General features: G+C 39.6%; 1 protein-coding gene across 1 annotated transcript in view; it reads right to left on the bottom strand.

Annotated features, from left to right (window-relative positions):
• cunh8orf34 (chromosome unknown C8orf34 homolog) overlaps positions 1–20099 on the bottom strand; it is a 174881-nt gene that overhangs the window by 112755 nt on the left and 42027 nt on the right. The window contains exons 4-6 of the mRNA XM_036558913.1: positions 16212–16340; positions 13810–13838; positions 11696–11862 (exon numbers count right to left, since the gene is read on the bottom strand). Of these exons, the coding sequence (XP_036414806.1) occupies positions 11696–11862; positions 13810–13838; positions 16212–16340 (325 nt within the window). The remainder of the gene's footprint in view (positions 1–11695; positions 11863–13809; positions 13839–16211; positions 16341–20099) is intronic.

Genomic DNA, 20099 nt, shown 5'->3' with positions numbered 1-20099 from the left:
TAAATTTACCCCACTGAAAAAACAGCTTTGACCAACATGCATTCCACACTGGTCTAAACTGGTTTATGCTGGTCTGCTACTAGCTTAGGTGGTCACACCATACCAGCATCCAAAACACCACATATCGTGGCTGTCCAAAAAAACATGTATCTCCATTTTTGTTGATTTCTATTTTTTGACATCATTTCAACACAGCAGCTGTCCTTTACATTAGCCACATTTACATGTGGCCTAATAATCTGTTAATAATCCGACTAATAGCTCAATCGAAATAGAATGCATTCATCCTCAATTGGAACAGTCTAGTCTGATTGAGGCCATTCAATATACAATTTCTATCCGATTGAACAAGGTGGGTAATCCTGTAAATAATCTGTTAAATAGAAGAATAATAACCATGTAAACGCCTGTATCTGATTACATTCCCAGTCGTAAAGTTTAAGAACGTTCTGACCATGTGCGTCATGTCATAGTGAAAGTTTACAACGTTCAACATGGCGGAGCAGAAACTGGTCTGCAGAGGAGAGGAAGTTTATGCTTTGAACTTAAAAAGACAGTGGTGGGACGAGCGTCCAGCTTATATGTCTCAGAACATGACGTCTTCCTCTCACCACTTCCTTAATAGATGTGAAGTACGTTTTTCTGCCATAATTTTAAAGTAATTAAAAACACAAGCGCTCCAGCTGAAAACTCGCCTCACTCTGACTGGACTCATGCGATGCTCACTGTCTACACTGTGTGGTTCTCTACGCATGCGTGTCATTTTGGATCTGATTACTTGTAGTGTGCATATAATTTGAGATTTTCCATCAGATTGTTGAGTAGAGTCAGCAAATAAACACCTCAGTCTTAATCTATAATCAGAATGTATTCAATTGGATTGGCAAAAATCTTTGCATGTAAACACAACCATTGTGTGAAAGTTTCAAAATGAATGGACCAATCGAAATGCTCCAAAATCTCATTACATTAACTTACTTTAAAATGCTGTGCTCTGACTTCTCAAGAATCAGTTAGCATTACAAAGTTTTCCTTGCTAGCTAATTAGCCTAGTCAAAGCCGAGGGCATTACTATTGAAAAATCTGCTCCTCATTGTTTACTGAATGACTTGTGGCAATCCCAGGTCCCCAACCACAACCTCAGTAACTCTCTCATATCTTTACGTAACCACACTGGTTAGCATTAGCCGAAACTGCACCAGGATTCGCCGCCTCAAGATGAGCAAAAAGTATAGTTTTTACTTCACACTACAAAACAGTTTTTTGCTTAACATCTTATATGTTAAGTTTGAACTTTGTTCTGTTGACATTCTGTTTCTATTTGAATTGCTTCTATGTTGCATACTTTTAAGTGCTAAGTTTTAATTATTTTAGTTTTTTTTTTCATCACAGTTAGCAAGAGGATGGTGGGCCACTGTTGGCCTGCTGACGGCAAAGCTGACAGCCCACTGGCTCTTTGCTCAGTGTTTTCCAGGCAGCCCACCAGTGGTGAAGCAGATTATTAGGCAAAATACCACTTTTCATCACTCATTTTCCACTTACAGTGTGATTTACTTACTAAATAGTTTTGATCTAGCACGCGGTCAGCAACAACATTTTCAACCACATCATTTTATATAGGGCCTAGTCATTTTTTTTTCTTTCAGTTCTTTTTGATTTATTCATCTTTGTTTATTTTCCAAAATAAAAAAAAAAAACTATGTACATTTAATATCTGTTTGAGCAGATTAAAAAACTTGTTTATCCAGGTGGACCAGCAGTGGCATACAGTCAGCAGGACTGATACATGCTTGCTGTCTGGTATTTTAAACAGGTCCTTTTTAAACAGGTCAGCACAGTGCATTGTTAGCATAAACAGCACTATATACATTTCATTTATCTAGGTTTGATATGTATCTGTATTCTTACTTGATGGCAAATATATCAGCTGTGGTGTGTGCAGCACTGAAACCACCTGCACTTTTTGAATGAGAGCCATTAGCAGCATGTAGTGTAATTAAGGCGATGGTGGAGGGTGGAGGACGTGTTCAGTGATCAGAGGGCAGCCTGGAGAGTGGAGGTGGAGCTCACGCAGATGGGAGTGATAAGAGACACTCATTAGCGCTGAACTCTTGGCCGCCACACAGTGCTTTGTTTGCAAACCTAATGCCCTTTGGACAGCAAACCCTTCAGGCACCTGCAGACATAATTATCAAAGCTCGTGCGTACGCACATACACATACCTCAGGGGCAGCATTTGGCTTTGTTTGGCATTTTCTCTCTCCTGGTCCCGAACTGCCATTTCCCTCTATGTTTTAATATTTAACCTGCAGTGAAAATACTAAACTATGCAAAGCATGTCCAGGACTGATAACCAGTGGCTTAAAGGGCCTGTTCCGTGGACAAACATATATACCTCACTTTCTTAAAATAAAGGAGCCTAATGTAGTATGTAAACATTACTTAAATTCTAAACGTACCATTTACTCCCCAGTCCATACAGTCCATAAGTGCAATCTTAGCTGAAAAAATGGTTTGGAATTAACTGTTTTTTGCGATGTCACAAAAAACAACACATTTACATATACCCGCCTTTTCAGCCTACAGCTACTTAGCTAAACCCATTCACACTGAAGTTATAAGTAGTGTTTCTTCCTGGATAGCTTTCTGAATAAGGCAGAGTCAGTGAATTCGATGATTGCGAGTGTGCTGAAAGCTTATACAAAGAGAACTCACTCAACACTTGGTGAAGGTTGTGTCTTCCAATGACCTTCCAATTATCTACTATTGTCATCATATCTTAATCAGTGTAATGTTAAGTTTGCATTTGAGACCTAAACATTGAGCCAGACCATCACATGCACAGACCACCAGTCTGTGCATGTGATGTTAATATTTAAAGAGGTGTTATGTTTTCCAAAGAATTCCCACGCAATCCCATTAAATACCGCTGACAGGTGCATTAGTTCATTTATTTTATAACTATTACAAATACTGTTAATGTAAAATATGTACAACATCTAGATTTTGAATATTTGCCTCATTACAGCTCATTATAAAGAGAAACAGGACACTCTTGACTATTCTCAAGCACTAAATCAGTACAAATGCAAAGTGTTTATAGGCCTGTAACTTAGCATTATTAGATCAAAAATCTGTCTGAATTAACGAAACGTAATGGTATGTCATCATGCTGGTGGAGAGCAGTATTATAGCCCTCTCTTGACGCTTCTATCTTTTAGCTATGTTCCTGAAAGCAACAAACCACCCCACCCAAAGATAAATTAGCCAATAGCTAGAGTATAAACAGACAGTGAAGCGAAACTAAAACTGGTCTAAAATGATCTTGTCTTCTAGTACTTGTTAATATTGTTGATGCTTTGTTTCACGGAGGTTGCAGTTTATTTGTTGTATTTGTAGGATGTCCAACGTGCAATGCATTACAATAGCCACAGTGGGAAAACACAAAAGCAAGGATCTAACTCTAATCTTACCCTAAATACAATGCAGAGGGTGCAGATAGAGATCAGGCTGACAAATGCTGGAGTATTCCTTAAACGAAGACCTCAAACTGTCAGCATATGGAGATAGCATTCCTCTGAACGTATACAGTATATGCTATTTCTACTGTATGATTAGCAGCCAAAGGCCCTTTCTGTGCCAGGTGTACTGCTCTATGATAAGAAGAAGTGTTTGAAGTTGTCTTTTGATTAAATTTTTTGATCATGGGTTTCCGTGGCACATCCTGCTTAATGTAGAACACACATCTTCTCTGTTCAGAGACTGAGTGCATTTAGCATAGCCTAGTGTACATAAAGCAAACAATTCACTTATCTTCAATCAAGATGACCAAGACAACTAGGAGGAAGACCTGCAAGGAAAATATGAAGCTAGAACCAGTAGATTAAGACCTCCAACTGTCATAGCATAAGGAGATGGTATCATGCTGAGCATATATCACATATAGCTTGTTTAACGAGCAGGAAAGGGGTCTAGAATGTCTAGTAGTAGAGAAAGTGGGTCGATTAAGATGTATACGTCTAAGTGGGCAGGCTTGTGAGTGGGTGAGCGGAAATGAAAGAAAGAGAGTAGGAAATTACAGAGAGAGAAAGAAAGTATGTTACAGTGCCGTAAAAACATCATGGTCTTACAACTTGCAATTACAATTACAGCATTTCTATTATTGCTAATGTAGCTGCAAGTGGTAACCATCGGGGTCCAAGCACCATACTGCAGGTATGCCCCACATTTGTAAGTGCTGGGATTCAAGACACAAAACATGTAAAAATTCCACTATTTGCAAACCCATAGTGTTTCTTGTGTGATTCTGCTTCTACAAATATACTGTCACAGTCATATCAAAACCTTGCAACTCTTTCTTACTATGTTTTATTTTCCATTTGAAACACCTGCTGTACCAATTTAACAGAAAAGATAGAAGAATTGTTATATGTACACATATTAAACTTAAGGACATTTTCCTTCTCCTATAAAATGACCACATATGAGATCTACTTACCACAGCAATGACATACAAGAAGTACACTCACATATTTCTTAGTGCATACCATGTCTCAGTCAAATGAGATTTCTAAGAACATCAGAAAAATATCTGCCAATGCTCAATGGGCTAGAAGAGATTCCAAAATCGAACAAAAATGACTCCAAGACGACGCATAATATTCTGGGAGATCACAAAGTTCCCCAGGGTAATATCTAAAGATCTGCAGGCCTCTCTTACACTGGTTGATGTCAGTGTTCATGAGTTCACAATCAGGCAAACACTAAACAAAGATATATGTATGGAATGACAGCATGGAGAAAGACACTACTCTCCACCTTTAACATTTCTGCCTGTTTAAATTTTCCTAAAGACTGCCTGGATGAGCCACAAAACTACTGAAAGAATGTCGTGTGGATGTTTGGCAAAACTGGACACTGCAGTCCAACATAGGAACCTCATCTCAACTTTGAAACATGGTGGTGGCAGTATCACGGTTTCGGGCTTTTTTACTGCTACTGGACCAGGACAGCTTGCCATCATTTAAAGAAGCAATAAATTCTGGAATGTATCAAGAAATTCTACAAGAGAGTGTTAGGGCATCCACCCATGAACTGAACCTCAACAGAAGGTGGGTCGTGCAGAAAGATAGCAACTCTAAAACAAACATTTCAAGCATGTAAGTCATTCAAGTGACACTCTTTAGTGTTTCATATTGCCCTTTTACAGTGAATCATATCGTAAGTACTTTAATTCAAGCCTGTGATATTAATGATGGAGTTGTTTAGGCTGTTAGCTATCTTGTAGGCTAGATAGCTGACCAGCCTAGATCTAGCTAAGAAAATAAGGTACCAGCTGCTCAGCTCAAAAAACAGGTTCTTACTTCGTCAGTACACTCGGTGGTTCCTGTGAGCATCATGAGAATCAAAGATCATTCCATTATTAGCACAAGGGTTTTTTGTGCTGTAATACAGAGTTCAGTTGTTGTGAGGTGGTCATAGGTGTGAGTATATTGTGTATTTTACAATGGCTTTGAACATGGCTCAGCCAATCAGATTTTAGGACCGGAACTATCCGTTTTATAATACAGTGTTTTCTCTCTCTCTCTCTCTCTCTCTCTCTCTCTGAACAGAAGAAGACAGAGGTGGTGAGTGAGAGACAGAAGAAAAAAAAAACTGCAGTGTGTAATGTTGCATGTGTTAGAGGCCAGTGTGAACACTCCCACATGGATTTCATCATCCTTGTAATCTGTCACCAGAACACACCTCTACCTCCTCCTAATTTCCCAGCAGCCCCAGCGCTCTCTCTCAGGCATCCTTGGGGTTCCTGTCAGCTCTGCTTGAAGACTGACAGCCAAGTAGAGCCTCGCTGTGTGGCCATTAGCCCAGTTCACAGTCATCCGATGAGACAAGACAATGGAGTTTGAGCCCTGTAGAAAGCAGCTTTAAAGACTGCTATCACTGAAACCCAGCGTCCAAACTCAAACCACAGCTAGAATAATGATGAATAATGCTAAAACTTCAAATGTAAGACTTTCGGTTATTTCGATGGTTTCCATGTTTTTAATGAATACTTTTCATTTAAATTGGCAGATTTGCCGACACAAACTATTTTGGTGTTAAAAACGGTTGTTGTAATTTACTAAATTGGTACAATAGTTTTTCAGCACCCAAACAATGTTTAACCCCTTACATGGGTCCGTAAGCGGGCCCAAAGTAGCTCAACCAGTTTGCACCTAAGTCCCTTTAGTCACTGAATTATAAGTCTTAGTATGTAATAAGCCTGGGATTTTTGTGTGTGCTGCGGCAGAAATGTCAGAGCCATTGTTTGATGTACTGCACATAGTTGAGGGATTTTACAATATCATATTTCCAAATGCGCTCAGCACGGAAACCAAGTTCAGCTCATTCCACCAGCTGAAAACAAAAAGAGAGTCAAAATAATGACTTACGGTCTTAAATTTTTTATGTTATTTTGAAATAATGTCTTATTTTCTCAAAAATGATGATGTATTATGTTGAAATAGTCATATACTTTCTCGACAAGTACTGACTTCATTTTTTGGACTGGCCATATGTTAATTATGCTGATGCACCTGTGTTTATTTTACCTGGAAATTCTTAGTACGTCTTGCCACTAAAATGGCCCCCCCTATGAGTTCAAAGTGTCACTAGACTCTCTGCAAGCACCACCTTTCTTAATAAATCTGCCTCAAGTGTTTGCTCACAAACAAAAGTGATGAAACTGAATAATGTAAATGGCAGCTGGTGTCGGGGATGGCCAATTAGTGCTGTATTTAAAATTTTTACAGCAGTCATGCAATGAAGAATGAACTCTCTCCTCTGTCCAATTTTTTTTGCAAATGCATTGTAAGTTTGTTCACTGCAAGTATGTTTTTTTGGCGAATCTCCAGGAGGGGCTGGGGGGGTGGGATATGGACACTGGTTACAGCTCTCCTCGTAGCTCCCTCTGGAGTGTCCCTCTGGAGTCTAAGGGCATTTTCATGCTTTTTGCATATTTTAAATTTGCCTTTAAAGGCACTTGTATATAGTCCGATACTCATATGTTTCATACCAAAATGCTCTGTTATCTTCATCACTACTTTCCAAAACTGCTGCAGCAACTTCAGCAGCTGCAAACTCTTTGTATGCCATTTTATGTGTCTCCAATGTTGACTGAATGAAGAATGAAGGGTTTCCGATGTGATGGGTCAGTGCTTAGTGATTTCCTGACTGTCCATTGGTCAGTTTCACAGAAAATGTGGACAGACACAAATTCACCAAATACACACAAAGAGACTGGCGATGATGTATCTCAAAGCCTTTTCATTGCCTCATAAGTCCGGCTGTGAGTCATATATGATGAAGCAATAAGATGGAATGGAAAGGGCGACTCTACAGATTCAGGAAATGTTTGAGTCGTATTTCTGCTCTGTATTATCGCAAAAATAGAGAAACATATATACAGGCAATGATTTGATGTATGGGTGAGTTTGTAGACCCCAGAAGGTTAATATGCATGTGTTCATCCTCAAAGCTTGATGTGTGTTTTTCATGTCTGTGATAATCAAACTCAGTGCCTTGAGCTTGATGCATGTTCACTGGTCAAGCAAACAAATGATGCAACATTCTAAAAAACTTTTTTAGAGTTCACACAGATCAAACTGCCTTTTAAAATATTCTAAAAGTTGTCTCTTGAGTGTGAACTGTGCTATTAAGGTCAGACAAAAGAAGTGCTCTGTGATTCCAGAGGAGGTTTGGCTGTTGCCCATTACCCACCCCAGCTGTCAGTCTCTCTGTGTGTGGAGACTGCTGAACAGGTGTTAGAAACCCAGCCATGCTGAGGTGCCACTGTGATGCAGCCCAGCAGTAAAGCTAATGAGAAGCTCTGTGAATCATGCTAATGGATTACATGTGCTATGGGGCTCTCCTCAAATAATATCTCAATGTCTCAATCTGCTTATAACGTCTTGCAAAATCGGTATTGACTGTCTGTCATAACCACAAATGCACAGCATATCAATTAGTCTAATGTTAATTCACTGCATTAAAGACAGATATACATTCCTAACACATAATAGCTTTCCTAAACAGAGATCAAGACCAGCCTTTGTTGTAGCTCTGTATGTATTTATATACGTTAATGCAATACATAATTAACACCACTCATTTTCTAATGCATCTTCCTAGGTTGACCATTCAAAACAGGAAAACAGTGATGAAAACTGCAGTTCATGGAACGAAACCCACCAACATGACGGAGTTGAAGCTGTTTTGTACAGGGGAATGGGCTAAAATTACACCAAGCCGATGTGCAGGACTAATAAACAGTTACCGGAAACGTTTGGTTGCAGTCATTGCTGCACAGTATCTGGGGCCACACCAGATACTGAAAGCAAAGGTTCACATACTTTTGCCACTCACAGATATGTAATACTGGATCATTTTATTTTATTGATATAAATGACTAAGTCAAATATTGTTGTCTCATTTGTTTAATTCCGTTCTCTTGTCTAGTATTAGAAGTTGTGTGAAAAGTTTAAGTCAAATTTATGCAGAAATATAGAAATTTCTAAAGGGTTCAGAAACTTTCAAGCACCACTGTATATATATGTATGTGTGTATATATATATATATATTATATTATATATATATATATATATATATATATATTAATCATACTTTGTCCACTCATATAACGAAAATTACAGATGCCTGGCTTAGTAGACATAGCTTACGTAACAAACTTGTCCTAAAAAAATTAAGTGTTAAGTAGACATAATTCCTGTTTAAGTAGGACAAAGACCAGTTTTGGTGAGTATCCCCAAATATGTTTTATAATTGCCTGCTATAGTATGTTCATGTTAGCTGGTGAGTATGATCTTTTAGCTCTGATAACTTCTGGTTAAAGGTCTGTATATATGTGCATGTCATCACTTCCTGTTTCTAATTTCTGGAAATTTCATATATTTAGTGCTTTTTTTGAATGCCTGTTCAAACAGGCTGGTTGTGATGGGGGTCAGCTGATCTTCTGCCGTTTATCTCTAGATTGATGTGATATGCTTGATGCCGAACAAATAATCTGGCTTGTGAGCTCACTTACAGATTAGCATCTTGAAGGTTCTAGCTATTGTGTGCATCATTAGAATGAATGATCTTGCTGGAATAATGGCTACAGAAACAATTAAGGTTGCAACATGAGAAACATTGATTTCATCAGCTAATTTGTAGATGACCACATGCAAAAAAGCAGTGGGAGTGACCCAGCGTGAACAGGGCAAGGCAGCAAAGTCCGGGGCCACTGTGTTGGGGTGATAGTTAACATTCATTTGGTCTTCAATCAAAACAGACTAGGTAAAGATAAAGAAGGCAAACTGTGAGTAATGAAAGAACCAGACGGTAAATGAACCAAAGTAAAACCTCACCTAAGAACACATTACAAACTGAAAGAAATAAAAAGTGTGTTGATATAAAACTTTAGCCTGGACAAGCCATAGCACACCTCCTCCTGCTGACTGCTTCATGTGAACCAGCCATAATGATAACAGAATTCTTGAGGGATGCCTTTGTGCTGTGCTAATCTGACACTAATTCTGTCAATCTGGATGTGTGATGAACACCTAAGTGAAAGAATTACAGCCGACTGTAGCTTCTTTTCTGGCTAATGAAAATCTGAAGCAAGACCTGAGGTGCTGTGTGGATTGGGATGCCTGCAATATCGACTCCTCGGGCAACAAGATTCTTCTGTAATCAACCGAGCGAATATGCTAATTGAATGGAGACACTGTTGTTTGCCTGGCGTATGATTTATGATTTAATATCTGATCCTCTCTAATTAGTAGCATTCTCAGGGGACAGCCTTTGTGCTTACAAAATCACCAAGACAACATCTGGAGGAGGTCACAGGGGTTTACCATGCTTTTCTGAAAGCTATAGCTGCAACAACAGTTATGAGGACTGTGTTCTTGTGTGATTTGTGGGCACACACTCACTGTCCACTTTACTAGAAACACCTACTTTGCACTTGCGCTCCCTTTGAGTAAGTGGACACCTGACGATCATCACCAGTATGAACTTGTTGGACATCCCATTCTGAAACCATGGGCATTAATATGGAGTCCACAAGATTTTGGAGTGTGTCTGTGGAAATTTGTGTCCATTCAGTCAAACAGCATTTGTTAGGACAGGCACTGATGTTGGACGAAAAGGCCTGACTCGCAATTTATATTGCAATTCATCCCGAAGGTATGCAGTGGGGGTGGGGCCAGGGCTCTGTGTAGGCCACTGGAGTTCCTTCACATCAAACTCCTCAAACCATGCCTTTATGGACCTCACTTTGTCCACAGAGGCACAGTCATGCTGGAACAGGAAGGGGCCTTCCCCAAACTTTTCCCAAACTGCATGTCTATAAAGTCTTTGTATGCTGTAGCATGAACATTACCTTTCACTGGAACTAAGGGGCGCAAACCCTGAAAACAGCCCCAGCCCATTATCCCTCCTCCACCAAACTTTACTGTTGGCACTATGCATTCCGGTGGGTAGCTTTCTTCTGGCATCCGCCAAACCCAGATTCGCCTATGCAAAAGCCAGATGGTGTGATTCTTCACTCTGGAGAACACGTTGCCACTACTCCACAGTCCAATGGCGGCGTGCTTTCCACCACTCCAGCTGACACTTGGCACTTTGTATAGTGATCATGGGCTTGCATGCAGCTACTCTGCCGTGGAAACCCATTTCATGAAGCTCTCAAAGCAGTGTGGAACTCAGTAGTGAGTGATGCAACAGAAAGGTAAGTCATTTTTTGCTACATGCTTTAGCACTTGGTGGCCCCGGCTCTGTGAGTTTGCACGGTCTACAACTTCGTGGCTGAGCTGTCGTTACTCCTAGACACTTCCAGTTCACACAATAGCACTTGCAGTTGACCAGGGCAGATCTAGCAATGCAAACATTTCATAAACTGCCAACTAGTGGCAAAGTTGGCATTCTATGATAGTGCCACTTTAAAAGTCATGAGTTCGTCAGTATGACTCATTCTACTGCCAGTGTCTGTCTAAAGAGCTATGCGCTTCATTTTATACACCTGTAAGCAAAGAATGTGGCTGAAACAGCTCAATTAAAAAATTAGGATGGGCGTCCACTCCTAACAATAACACTGACACAACATCATCGACAGAAGCCTTGGTCTCACCAGAAAGAAACAGAACTGTCATGTGGATTAAGATGGCAATACATTTTGATATCATGATAGGCTAAACAATAGGCTTAATACACATTAAAAATCATAATAAATAAATAATATATTATTGATACTATTTTTACACCCAGAATATTGCAATATTATACTGTATTTATTTTCCCCCACACTTATAAGAAACCCTGTTTAAGATTAGTTAACAACTCTATATGATTTGAGTGTGGGATCATTTAAAAACGCTATGCGTACAATGCTAATTGGTGGGGTGTACGCTTTTATTACTTGATAGCTACATCAGCTCAGTGTGTAGCTAATGAAGCAAACTTCAGACACCAAACATGTTTTGGCTGATCGATTACATTTGCAGTAACCGGGAAAACTGTGTTGTCATATTATTATAAGTTTACAGAACACAGATAATCAACAGCTTATTTAAAGCTCTAATTGTACAAACAGGAATTCATGGAAGCAAATTTGTACAAGAAATAATGAGATATTTTGCAAATGCCCTTCCAAGCTCACCTCCCAGCAGGGCTGTTCTCTCCACTGCCCCAGCAGCTCTCAGTCTTGGCCCGAGGGACAGGAGGCTGCAGCATCTCTGCCGCCAGGGGGTCCGAGTCATCCTCATCACGTCCAACCCACTCCCCGACCACACGAGGCCTCAGCACAGAGTTATAGACTCGCGGATCCTGGGAGAGCGCCATCCACAGATCACAGGAGCAAATAAAAAAAAGAAGACAGAGTCAGAAGGAAATGATCGTGAATTACGGGAGATTATTTGAAAGTTATGTTTAAAGCTCTTTATCTGGGTAGAAAGCATTTATTTGAGGGATATCTAACCGCAGCCCTATGGATCGAGTCCCAGAAAGGTAAAGACTCAACATGAGCGGAAGCTAGCAAGATATAGCTAACACATACAGCTTAATGTCATGTTAAATTGTGTGAGCAAAATTAACTGTTTTATAGAAGACGCCCTGTAGCTAAATGCATATTTAATGTATATAAAATGACATAAGGCTGATTACTGAAAACCACTTTGTCAGTGTGTGCTAGTTAGCTAACTAGCTAAATGTCTAACCCTAACTTTAAGTGAGCAGTTCGGAGAAAAGACCCCAGATGCAGTTGATCAGATATATTTTATGCTTCTTTAGCTTAGCACTGAAGCCATGACGCTAACATTGCTAACAAACACGCATCCAGGCCTTCATTAAGGTCTTGCAGACTTGTCGATGTGGTTCAGGACACAGTATGAGATTCTGTGAGCTATAAAATTGAACAAACCTTCACTGAGTAGCTGATACTGTGTCCTAAACTACATCAACAAGCCTGCATGACCCTTAATGAAGTTCAGTGTGAGCAGGTTGAGAAAAGACTGGGGTTGTTTTTATGGGAAAGGTGTGTGTGACAATTGACTTGTGTTTGTTAGCAATGTTAGCATTGTAGCTCCAGTGCTAAAGCAAAGGAAGCAAACTTTGGACACTAAATATGTCGACTACAGGTGGGGAAAGTGGATAAACGTGTACATTTAACTGTTCTCCAGGCTATTCTTTTAATTTCTTTAAATGACCCCTTTGAGGAGTTTATATCTCACCAAACAGGAACATGTTCCTCTTAGCTTTACGCTTCACTTCGTCAGTCTGCGAGGCTGCAGTTACTTATTACTGGTTTATTTGCTCAGAAAAGCATTAACAAAATATATATGAAAAGTTTAATTCGCTAAACAGTGATTTTGTGTCAGAGTATTAGCTTAAAAATGTTCAAACCTGTCCTCAATACAAGTCCAGCATTTCGCTAGGATCCAATAGCTGTTTGGGCTACTCCTTGTCTACATTAAATTAGTTATGCTGCTAGCGGAACTGAACATATCCATGCAATGGCTGGAGCTGCATCCAGATGAAGAAATTCCTCTATTAATATTAATTAGCATTTAGTGTAATGTTATATTGTGTTTTTACAAGGTTAAACACTTGCTATTCCCCGATAAATAGTTTTAAACAATGTTCTGAGGTGGCTTTAAAAAAAATACTGACACAAATTCAGACACATTTAAAATACATAATACCATCTTGGCACATTTCACTCTTTATGCCACTAGTTTAAACAAACTCTGATATTCCCTCAAAATCATGCCTTTGGTCATGTCTACGTAACTACACATATTTCCAGAGATAAACATGGAACAGGCTTCCTTCTTTACCAGCCGCCGAAATGAACTGAATGACAATCCATTTGCTTCAAAAGCTAAATTCTTTCGTATTCACCGCAGACTGGGCACCCAGCCCAGTTGGCTCGGAGCTATCTTACAGAAGTCTCCGCCGCATTCAGGGACACACGCAGGCTGATTTAAAACCCTGATCTGCACTACAGCAGACACGCTGCGCTCATAAAGATTCGGCGCATGGTTCCCCAAAGCCAAAATAACACAATGCTCATCTTAAGATGGTAATACAACTATGACTTTGAGCACTCCTCTCTCCTAACATCTACAATTCATTTCAGAAACAGGGCCTTGATCACTTATGATGCCTTGGACACTCTTGGAGAATGAAGAAGAAGGATGATGGGATTATGCATGCTTTTAAATATCTGCTTTTTGATTAAATGTTGTTTGGAAATTTAGTAGAAGGAAGAATTACCTGGTCAAGCTCATCAGATAAGGCAATACCTGTAAAGGAGATGCATGTTATTTAGTGGCATTCATGCGGATGTGTATTGAGCTGTATGCACACACATATGCATAGTACCAGTCAAAAGTTTGGACACCTGATCGAGTCGATATTCTTGATAATCTTAAAGACATTTTGATCTAAAGCAGGGCCAAAAATTTGATTTGGCCTGCCAGAAAGTTCCGCCAAATCCAACTTGATGCCTCTGACTTTTCCAATTTTTTTCAGGCTTTTCAGGGTGACTCGCAGCAGCGCACGCAAAATAATCATATTTTACTGTTTTTTTTTACTGACTCAGTTATACCACTTTCTTCGATGTTAACAAAAATATCTTACATAGTGCTACTTTGAATAGAATAGCTGTGTTTCTAAGACAAATGTAAAAAGTGAAATTGGTGCCCATGCATCTGGGTCACTGGGGGAGCTGGAGCCCATCCCAGCAGTAACTGGGTGGAAGGCTATTACTAAAACAAACATTTTTTATTCAAATATGTATTATTTTTCCAATTTCAGGCTGTCAAACGAGTAGTTTTCAGCATGAACTAGTGCTCAGCCTATGCAGAATTTCTTCAAAGCTTCACAAGCTGCACAAAAGTGGAAATGCAAGACAAAGGCGAATGTAACATACAAGATTCATTAGATTTCAATATATGTTTGTATCTTTACTATCATGTTATTATGCTGTACGTGGAAAATAAAGGAGCCTTCCATGAGTATGTTCTTTGTCCAAACCTTAGATTGGTACTGTAGACAAAGGATCTCCACCAATGTGCAAAATTTCTTCATAATTAAACCATTAATATGTAAACAAAGTCATTCAGAGTGATTTAATGTGGAATGCTCCAGTTTACACATCTGCAACCAAAAAGGCATGCACATGTAACTTGCTCCAAGGCAGGTTAAGTGCAGGATTTCAGACCACAAACATCTCTTGGACCAATCAGGGTGAGCTTCTGGCCAATCAGGGATGATGAAGGTGGAGCCCTCCAGTTATTATTATTTTTTTGTGAAATTTGTAATTGCTTTTTAGCAGAGGAAGCAAATCATACTGCATATATATTAAGAATATAATGCACTATTACTAAAATAAGCACTAACCTATGCTTTTTTACTCTTATTAATGCTTTACTTTCTACATATTTAAGTAGATTTCTTTGTACTTCTTTGGAAGAAAACCCACCCAGCTACTCATATTTCAAGCGACTGGCTGAAACAGGATAAACATCACACTTTCTTATGGACCTGCACGAGGATTAATCACAGCCTCAGTATCTACACCTGATTTAACAGAGAAAGTTGTTAACCATTTTTGTAAAAGGCTACCACTAAATATACAAGAGTGCACACAAGAGGAAGGGAGCAAACACACCATCCTAGAAGAGACAATGGCAAGCGAAGAAAAAAAAAAAGACATGGGGAAGACAAAAAAGGAACATCTGGGAATAAATATACACTCTTAAAATGATTTTTCAAGGTTTCTTTATTAAAGAAAATGGTTCTATATAGAACCATGAACACTCAAAGAGCCCTTTGCCTGATTAAAGGGTTCTTCAGATTGTTGGAGAATGTGCTGTAAATGCAATAGCACCAAAAAGGTTTCTGCTATTGTCTAGCTTGTATCAATAGAAGGACCCTTTTTGGTGCTATGTAGAACCCTTTTCAAAAAGGGTCCTTCTATTGATACAAGCTTGACAATAGCAGAAACCTTTTTGGTGCTATATTGAACCCTTTTGGTGCTATATTGAACCAATCTGAAGAACTCTTTCATGATGCAAAGAACCATTTAAACATGCAAAGGGTTCTTTGCATGTTCATGGTTTTATATAGCACCATTTTCTTACCAACAAACCCTTAAAGAACCATCATTTGTAAATGTGTAGGGCATTGCTACAGACAAGACACAGGTAGAGGGGATGGTTTAAGAGTTTGGTTTAAGAGAGTAAAGATTTAGATTAAAACGTCTTTTTAAAATCTGTTCATGGTGGAAAGGAACTTGCAGGGCATTTTTTTCCATTTCACCACAATTTTTATCATTATCTACATTTCATACAAAAACTCAGAAGACACCTGTAGGCTCACTGGCAGTTTTGGTTAGAAAATAAAAGGGCTGTATTTGTGTTGGAGACACCACGACTCCTGATTCTTCTCACCACTACTGTAAAGAAATCTGTAAGTATCTCTACAAGGAACCATTTCACATCAAACCACTCTGAATGACTAGGCTTACATCTCAATGACTGAATTATGCAGAAATTTTGAAAAACTGATGGAAGTTTGTGCTAAAATATCAAGTTCTCATCGACTAAAAAGCTGAAAACTTCAGCTCCATCTCTGAACACTGTATAAAAATGATACTGTTTGGGGCCACTAACTTCGGGACAGGTTCTCCAGCGCTTTGCCCAGCTTCTTGCTCTCCTGCAGGATGTGGTTGAGCTCGTCAAAGTCCCGGCTCTCAGGTTTGCTCCTCCAATCCCAGGAGGGGTGCTCTATTGAACGTGGCACTGCAGAGAAATCAGATAAACAGTTACTTTAAACACATCCACTGCAGAGCTAATTGCATGGTCCAAGTGTCTTTTTAAGGAAGGCTTGAAATCTCCTGAGTAGTTCAACTGACTCTGCAGACCTGGGCTTTATCACCAGAACCCAAGGGTAAATCCTAGCACTGCTATAGCCATCTGTGGCTTGCAGTCGACAAGGTGGGAAGGATGACCTAGTTTTGCTTTGCTTTTTTCATGCAGAGCAATGCTAGCCTGGGACAAAAGGTAGACTGGAGGGACTTAAGGAGTACCCAGGTCGAACCAGGGATGAAGAAAAACCTTTTAGTTCCTAAAAATCTAAGGTTAAGTTCACACTGCAGGTAAAAGTGGCCCAAATCTGATCTTTTGAATGGATTTGTCTGTGCAAAAAAAACACATGCAGCAGCACTGCTGTGTTTGATCCACTCATACCAGCACAACACACACTAACACGCCACCACCACGTCAGTGTCACTGCAGTGCTGAGAATGATCCACCACTCAAATACTTGCTCTGTGGGGGGGTCCTGATCATTAATGATACTACAGTCTGCAATTGTAGAACTTCAAAGTGCTAAAATATGGTAAGTGGAGCTGAGAAAATTGGCAATAAATGAAGATACAAGGTACCTAATAAAGAGCTCAGTGAGCGGATATCACCAAATTCATACCCCTTTGCTTGCATTCTTCTTCACAGCCAGTAAAAGAAAAGAAAGTCAGCTTCCTTTCTCTGTTTGATCAGCTTTTTACTCTTTTCTGTAAGCTTTGTCCTGCATGGTCTTCGTCCAGTGTCTTTTGTATGCCCCCCAAGTTTAAAGTATCAAATTGCACACATTAAAGTTTAATGTCACTTGAAAGGAGTCTTTTAATCTTAAGTAAATGTAGAGGACGGCTGTGTCTGTTGGATGAGCGTTTCAGGTGGATCAGCGCTCTTTTGCTCATGTGGGACAGTTCAGGAGTGTGATCTGTTCAGACTGATACATGCCAGATTAAAAAGATAATGTAAACGAGCAAACAACAAAATCAGATTTAGACAGTAAATTGGATTTGGGCCACTTTTACCTGCAGTCTGAGCGTAGCTTTAAATCAGGGTTGCTGACTCAGGTTTAGATACTGAAGCTAAAATTAATCCCTGTGCACATGCAAGCATGATGTTTATGTCGAACAGCCAATCACATGGAGTGGAGTCGATCTTCTACATAAATATGAAGCATATAAAGCAATTATGAGGACAAAAAAACACACTGCTGAAGCTGCCACGAACAGTGTTCCATTTTGTTGTTACACTTGTTTTATATTCTTTATATTTGCATAGTATTGTAGCATGTTTGAATGTTCTAACTTTTAGGCTTCTGCATTTATTCACTAGGCTAGGAAATGCTCTGGTTTGTGTGGAGGGAGAGGGAGACGTGAGCTGGGTAGCGAATGAGCTGTTAGAGAAAAGAAAACTCTGCTTATGTATGGCATAGCTGTGGCCAACAACAGCTGGAAAATAAAGCACCACCACTTGTGCAAAAGCTGTGTCCTATGTGGTGAACGCTACAGTATGATTTCTTGTCTTCTGCTGTAATTGTCTGTTGTTTATGTGATTGATACTTGACATTTTTACAAAAATAATTGGACCTGACAAAAAACTTTTATTTTGTATGTGAAAACTAACCCTGCCATGTGGAGGCTGCACTTTAGCCTGGGTAGCTCTCACTTGCTGTGTTTACATGCAGATTTTTGCCAATCCGATTGAATACATACCGATTATAGATTAAGACTGAGGTGTTTATTTGCTCACTCTACTCAACAATCTGATGGAAAATCTCCGTTTACACGCTCACTACAAATAATCAGATCCAAAATTACGTGCATACGTAGAGCACCACTTAGTGTAGACGTTACCATGACAACAAGCATCCTGTGAGTCCAGTCAGAGTGAGACAAGCAGCAGTGAGCAGCGCTTGTGTTTTTAATCACTTTAAAATGATGTCAGACTCAGGAAAACGTACTTCACCTGTACTTATTAAAGAAGGGCGAGAGGAAGACGTCATGTTCTTTTAAATTTCAAAGCATAAACTTCGTCTCCTCTGCAGATCAGTTTCTGCTCCCGCCATCTTTAACAATATAAACTACAACGCAAACGCACATGTGCAGAATGTACTTAAACTTTCCGAGTGGGAATGTAATCGGATACAGACGTTTACATTGTTTTTGTTCTTCTATTTAACAGATTATTTACAGGATTACCCACCTCGTTCAATCGGATAAAAAGTGTAGCAATTGGGCTAGTCAGACTAGTCTTTTCTGATTGAGGTGTACACGTGGACGTATTCTATTCCGATTGAGCTATTAGTCAGATTATTAACAGATTATCAGGCTGCAAGTAAGTGTGGCTACTCTGAGTTTTTTATTTGCTTCAAAATGGTGCTCTATTGCAGCCAATAATCTAGATGTGAATTCTCTGATTTATACTGATGACTTAGTAACCCACAACACTTACAATGAAAGTTGAAGTTACTTTTAAGGTACAAAAACAGCCTTCAGGGTGAATCAGGAGAAATGTCTGCCCAGCTGCTGTGGTAATTCGCAGATGATGTTGCTATGGGAATACAAAATGACCAAAAGCATGTTCTACTTCAACCTGTTTATCTACATAAAAGATCTGTGTTACATTTTGTCCTGCTTTAGTTTGTGGCCTACTCTCCCCTATTTTAAGAATGCATTTTTATTTTGCAGAACCACAACTAAAGTCCTCAACATCTGCTGTCCTGATTTGACCTACATGAATGAAATCTTCCTTTAAAATTTCAAAGACACTTTCTTACTCATCACTAGGCATTTTCTTCCTGCCTCACTGAGCACGCGGCTTCAAGGGAAGTCCTTGCGTCTCTCTTTTTTCGGAGTTTGATGTGATTTGGCTCGCGGACCCTGTGATTCAGCGTAATTAAGCAGTGGCAGCGGTCCAGCCTTAATGGCCATCACTCATGCACTCTGCTGGTAAAGTGCCTGCTTTACCTTTCCTGCCTTTACTTTTGGCCCACATGTGTGTCCGAGGGGAATAGAAACCTTAACGTGGGACATCTGTCACAAGCAATATCTCTGAGTGGAACACTTGGAGTGAAAATACACATGCAGCCAGGTTTTGAATAATTCAGAATGTGCAGAAAAGGATGTCAAGCACATGCTAATGCTTTAATTTGCAGACAATCTGTTTCAGGTTCATGTTTTGAGAGATTTCCGAACTTTGCCGGTCTCCCTGCCCAGGTCTTTCACTAACAATGCCCTTAAAACAACCAGTCAGCCATTCCAATTGCTCTAAACGTCACATATCCACTCAGCAACAACGGCAGGCCGGGCTAAGCTGTCAGGAACATCGCAGTCTGCATTTCTCATTGCCTTCCCCACTTACACGGCTTTGGCTTTCAGACAAAAAAGGATATTGGGGGCAGTATCTCAGCTGAATGTCACAACGCCAGGCTTACAAGCCATCTAATGGAAATCCTGCATCATTTACTTCAATGTTCAAACTATGTAGCGTTAAAGCCTGCATGCTAGAGCAGTCATACTGATTAATAATGAACTATACGAGAAGATACAAGAACATATGTGCTGATCTTACATGAGTTTCTGTTAAAGTAGTTGCAGTGGGGGTTTGGAAAGGAAGCTGGGATTCAGTTCTAAAATAAAAGTCCATGAATTATCTGGCTTGACATTTGCTTGACACTAATGCTTTCAGTATAGCATAAGGAAAATTGAT

Source organism: Colossoma macropomum, unplaced genomic scaffold, assembly GCF_904425465.1.
Source record: "Colossoma macropomum unplaced genomic scaffold, Colossoma_macropomum, whole genome shotgun sequence".
Lineage (NCBI taxonomy): Eukaryota > Metazoa > Chordata > Actinopteri > Characiformes > Serrasalmidae > Colossoma > Colossoma macropomum.
The sequence above is the reverse complement of the archived record's forward strand: the minus strand, read 5'-3'. Positions and strand labels throughout refer to the sequence as shown.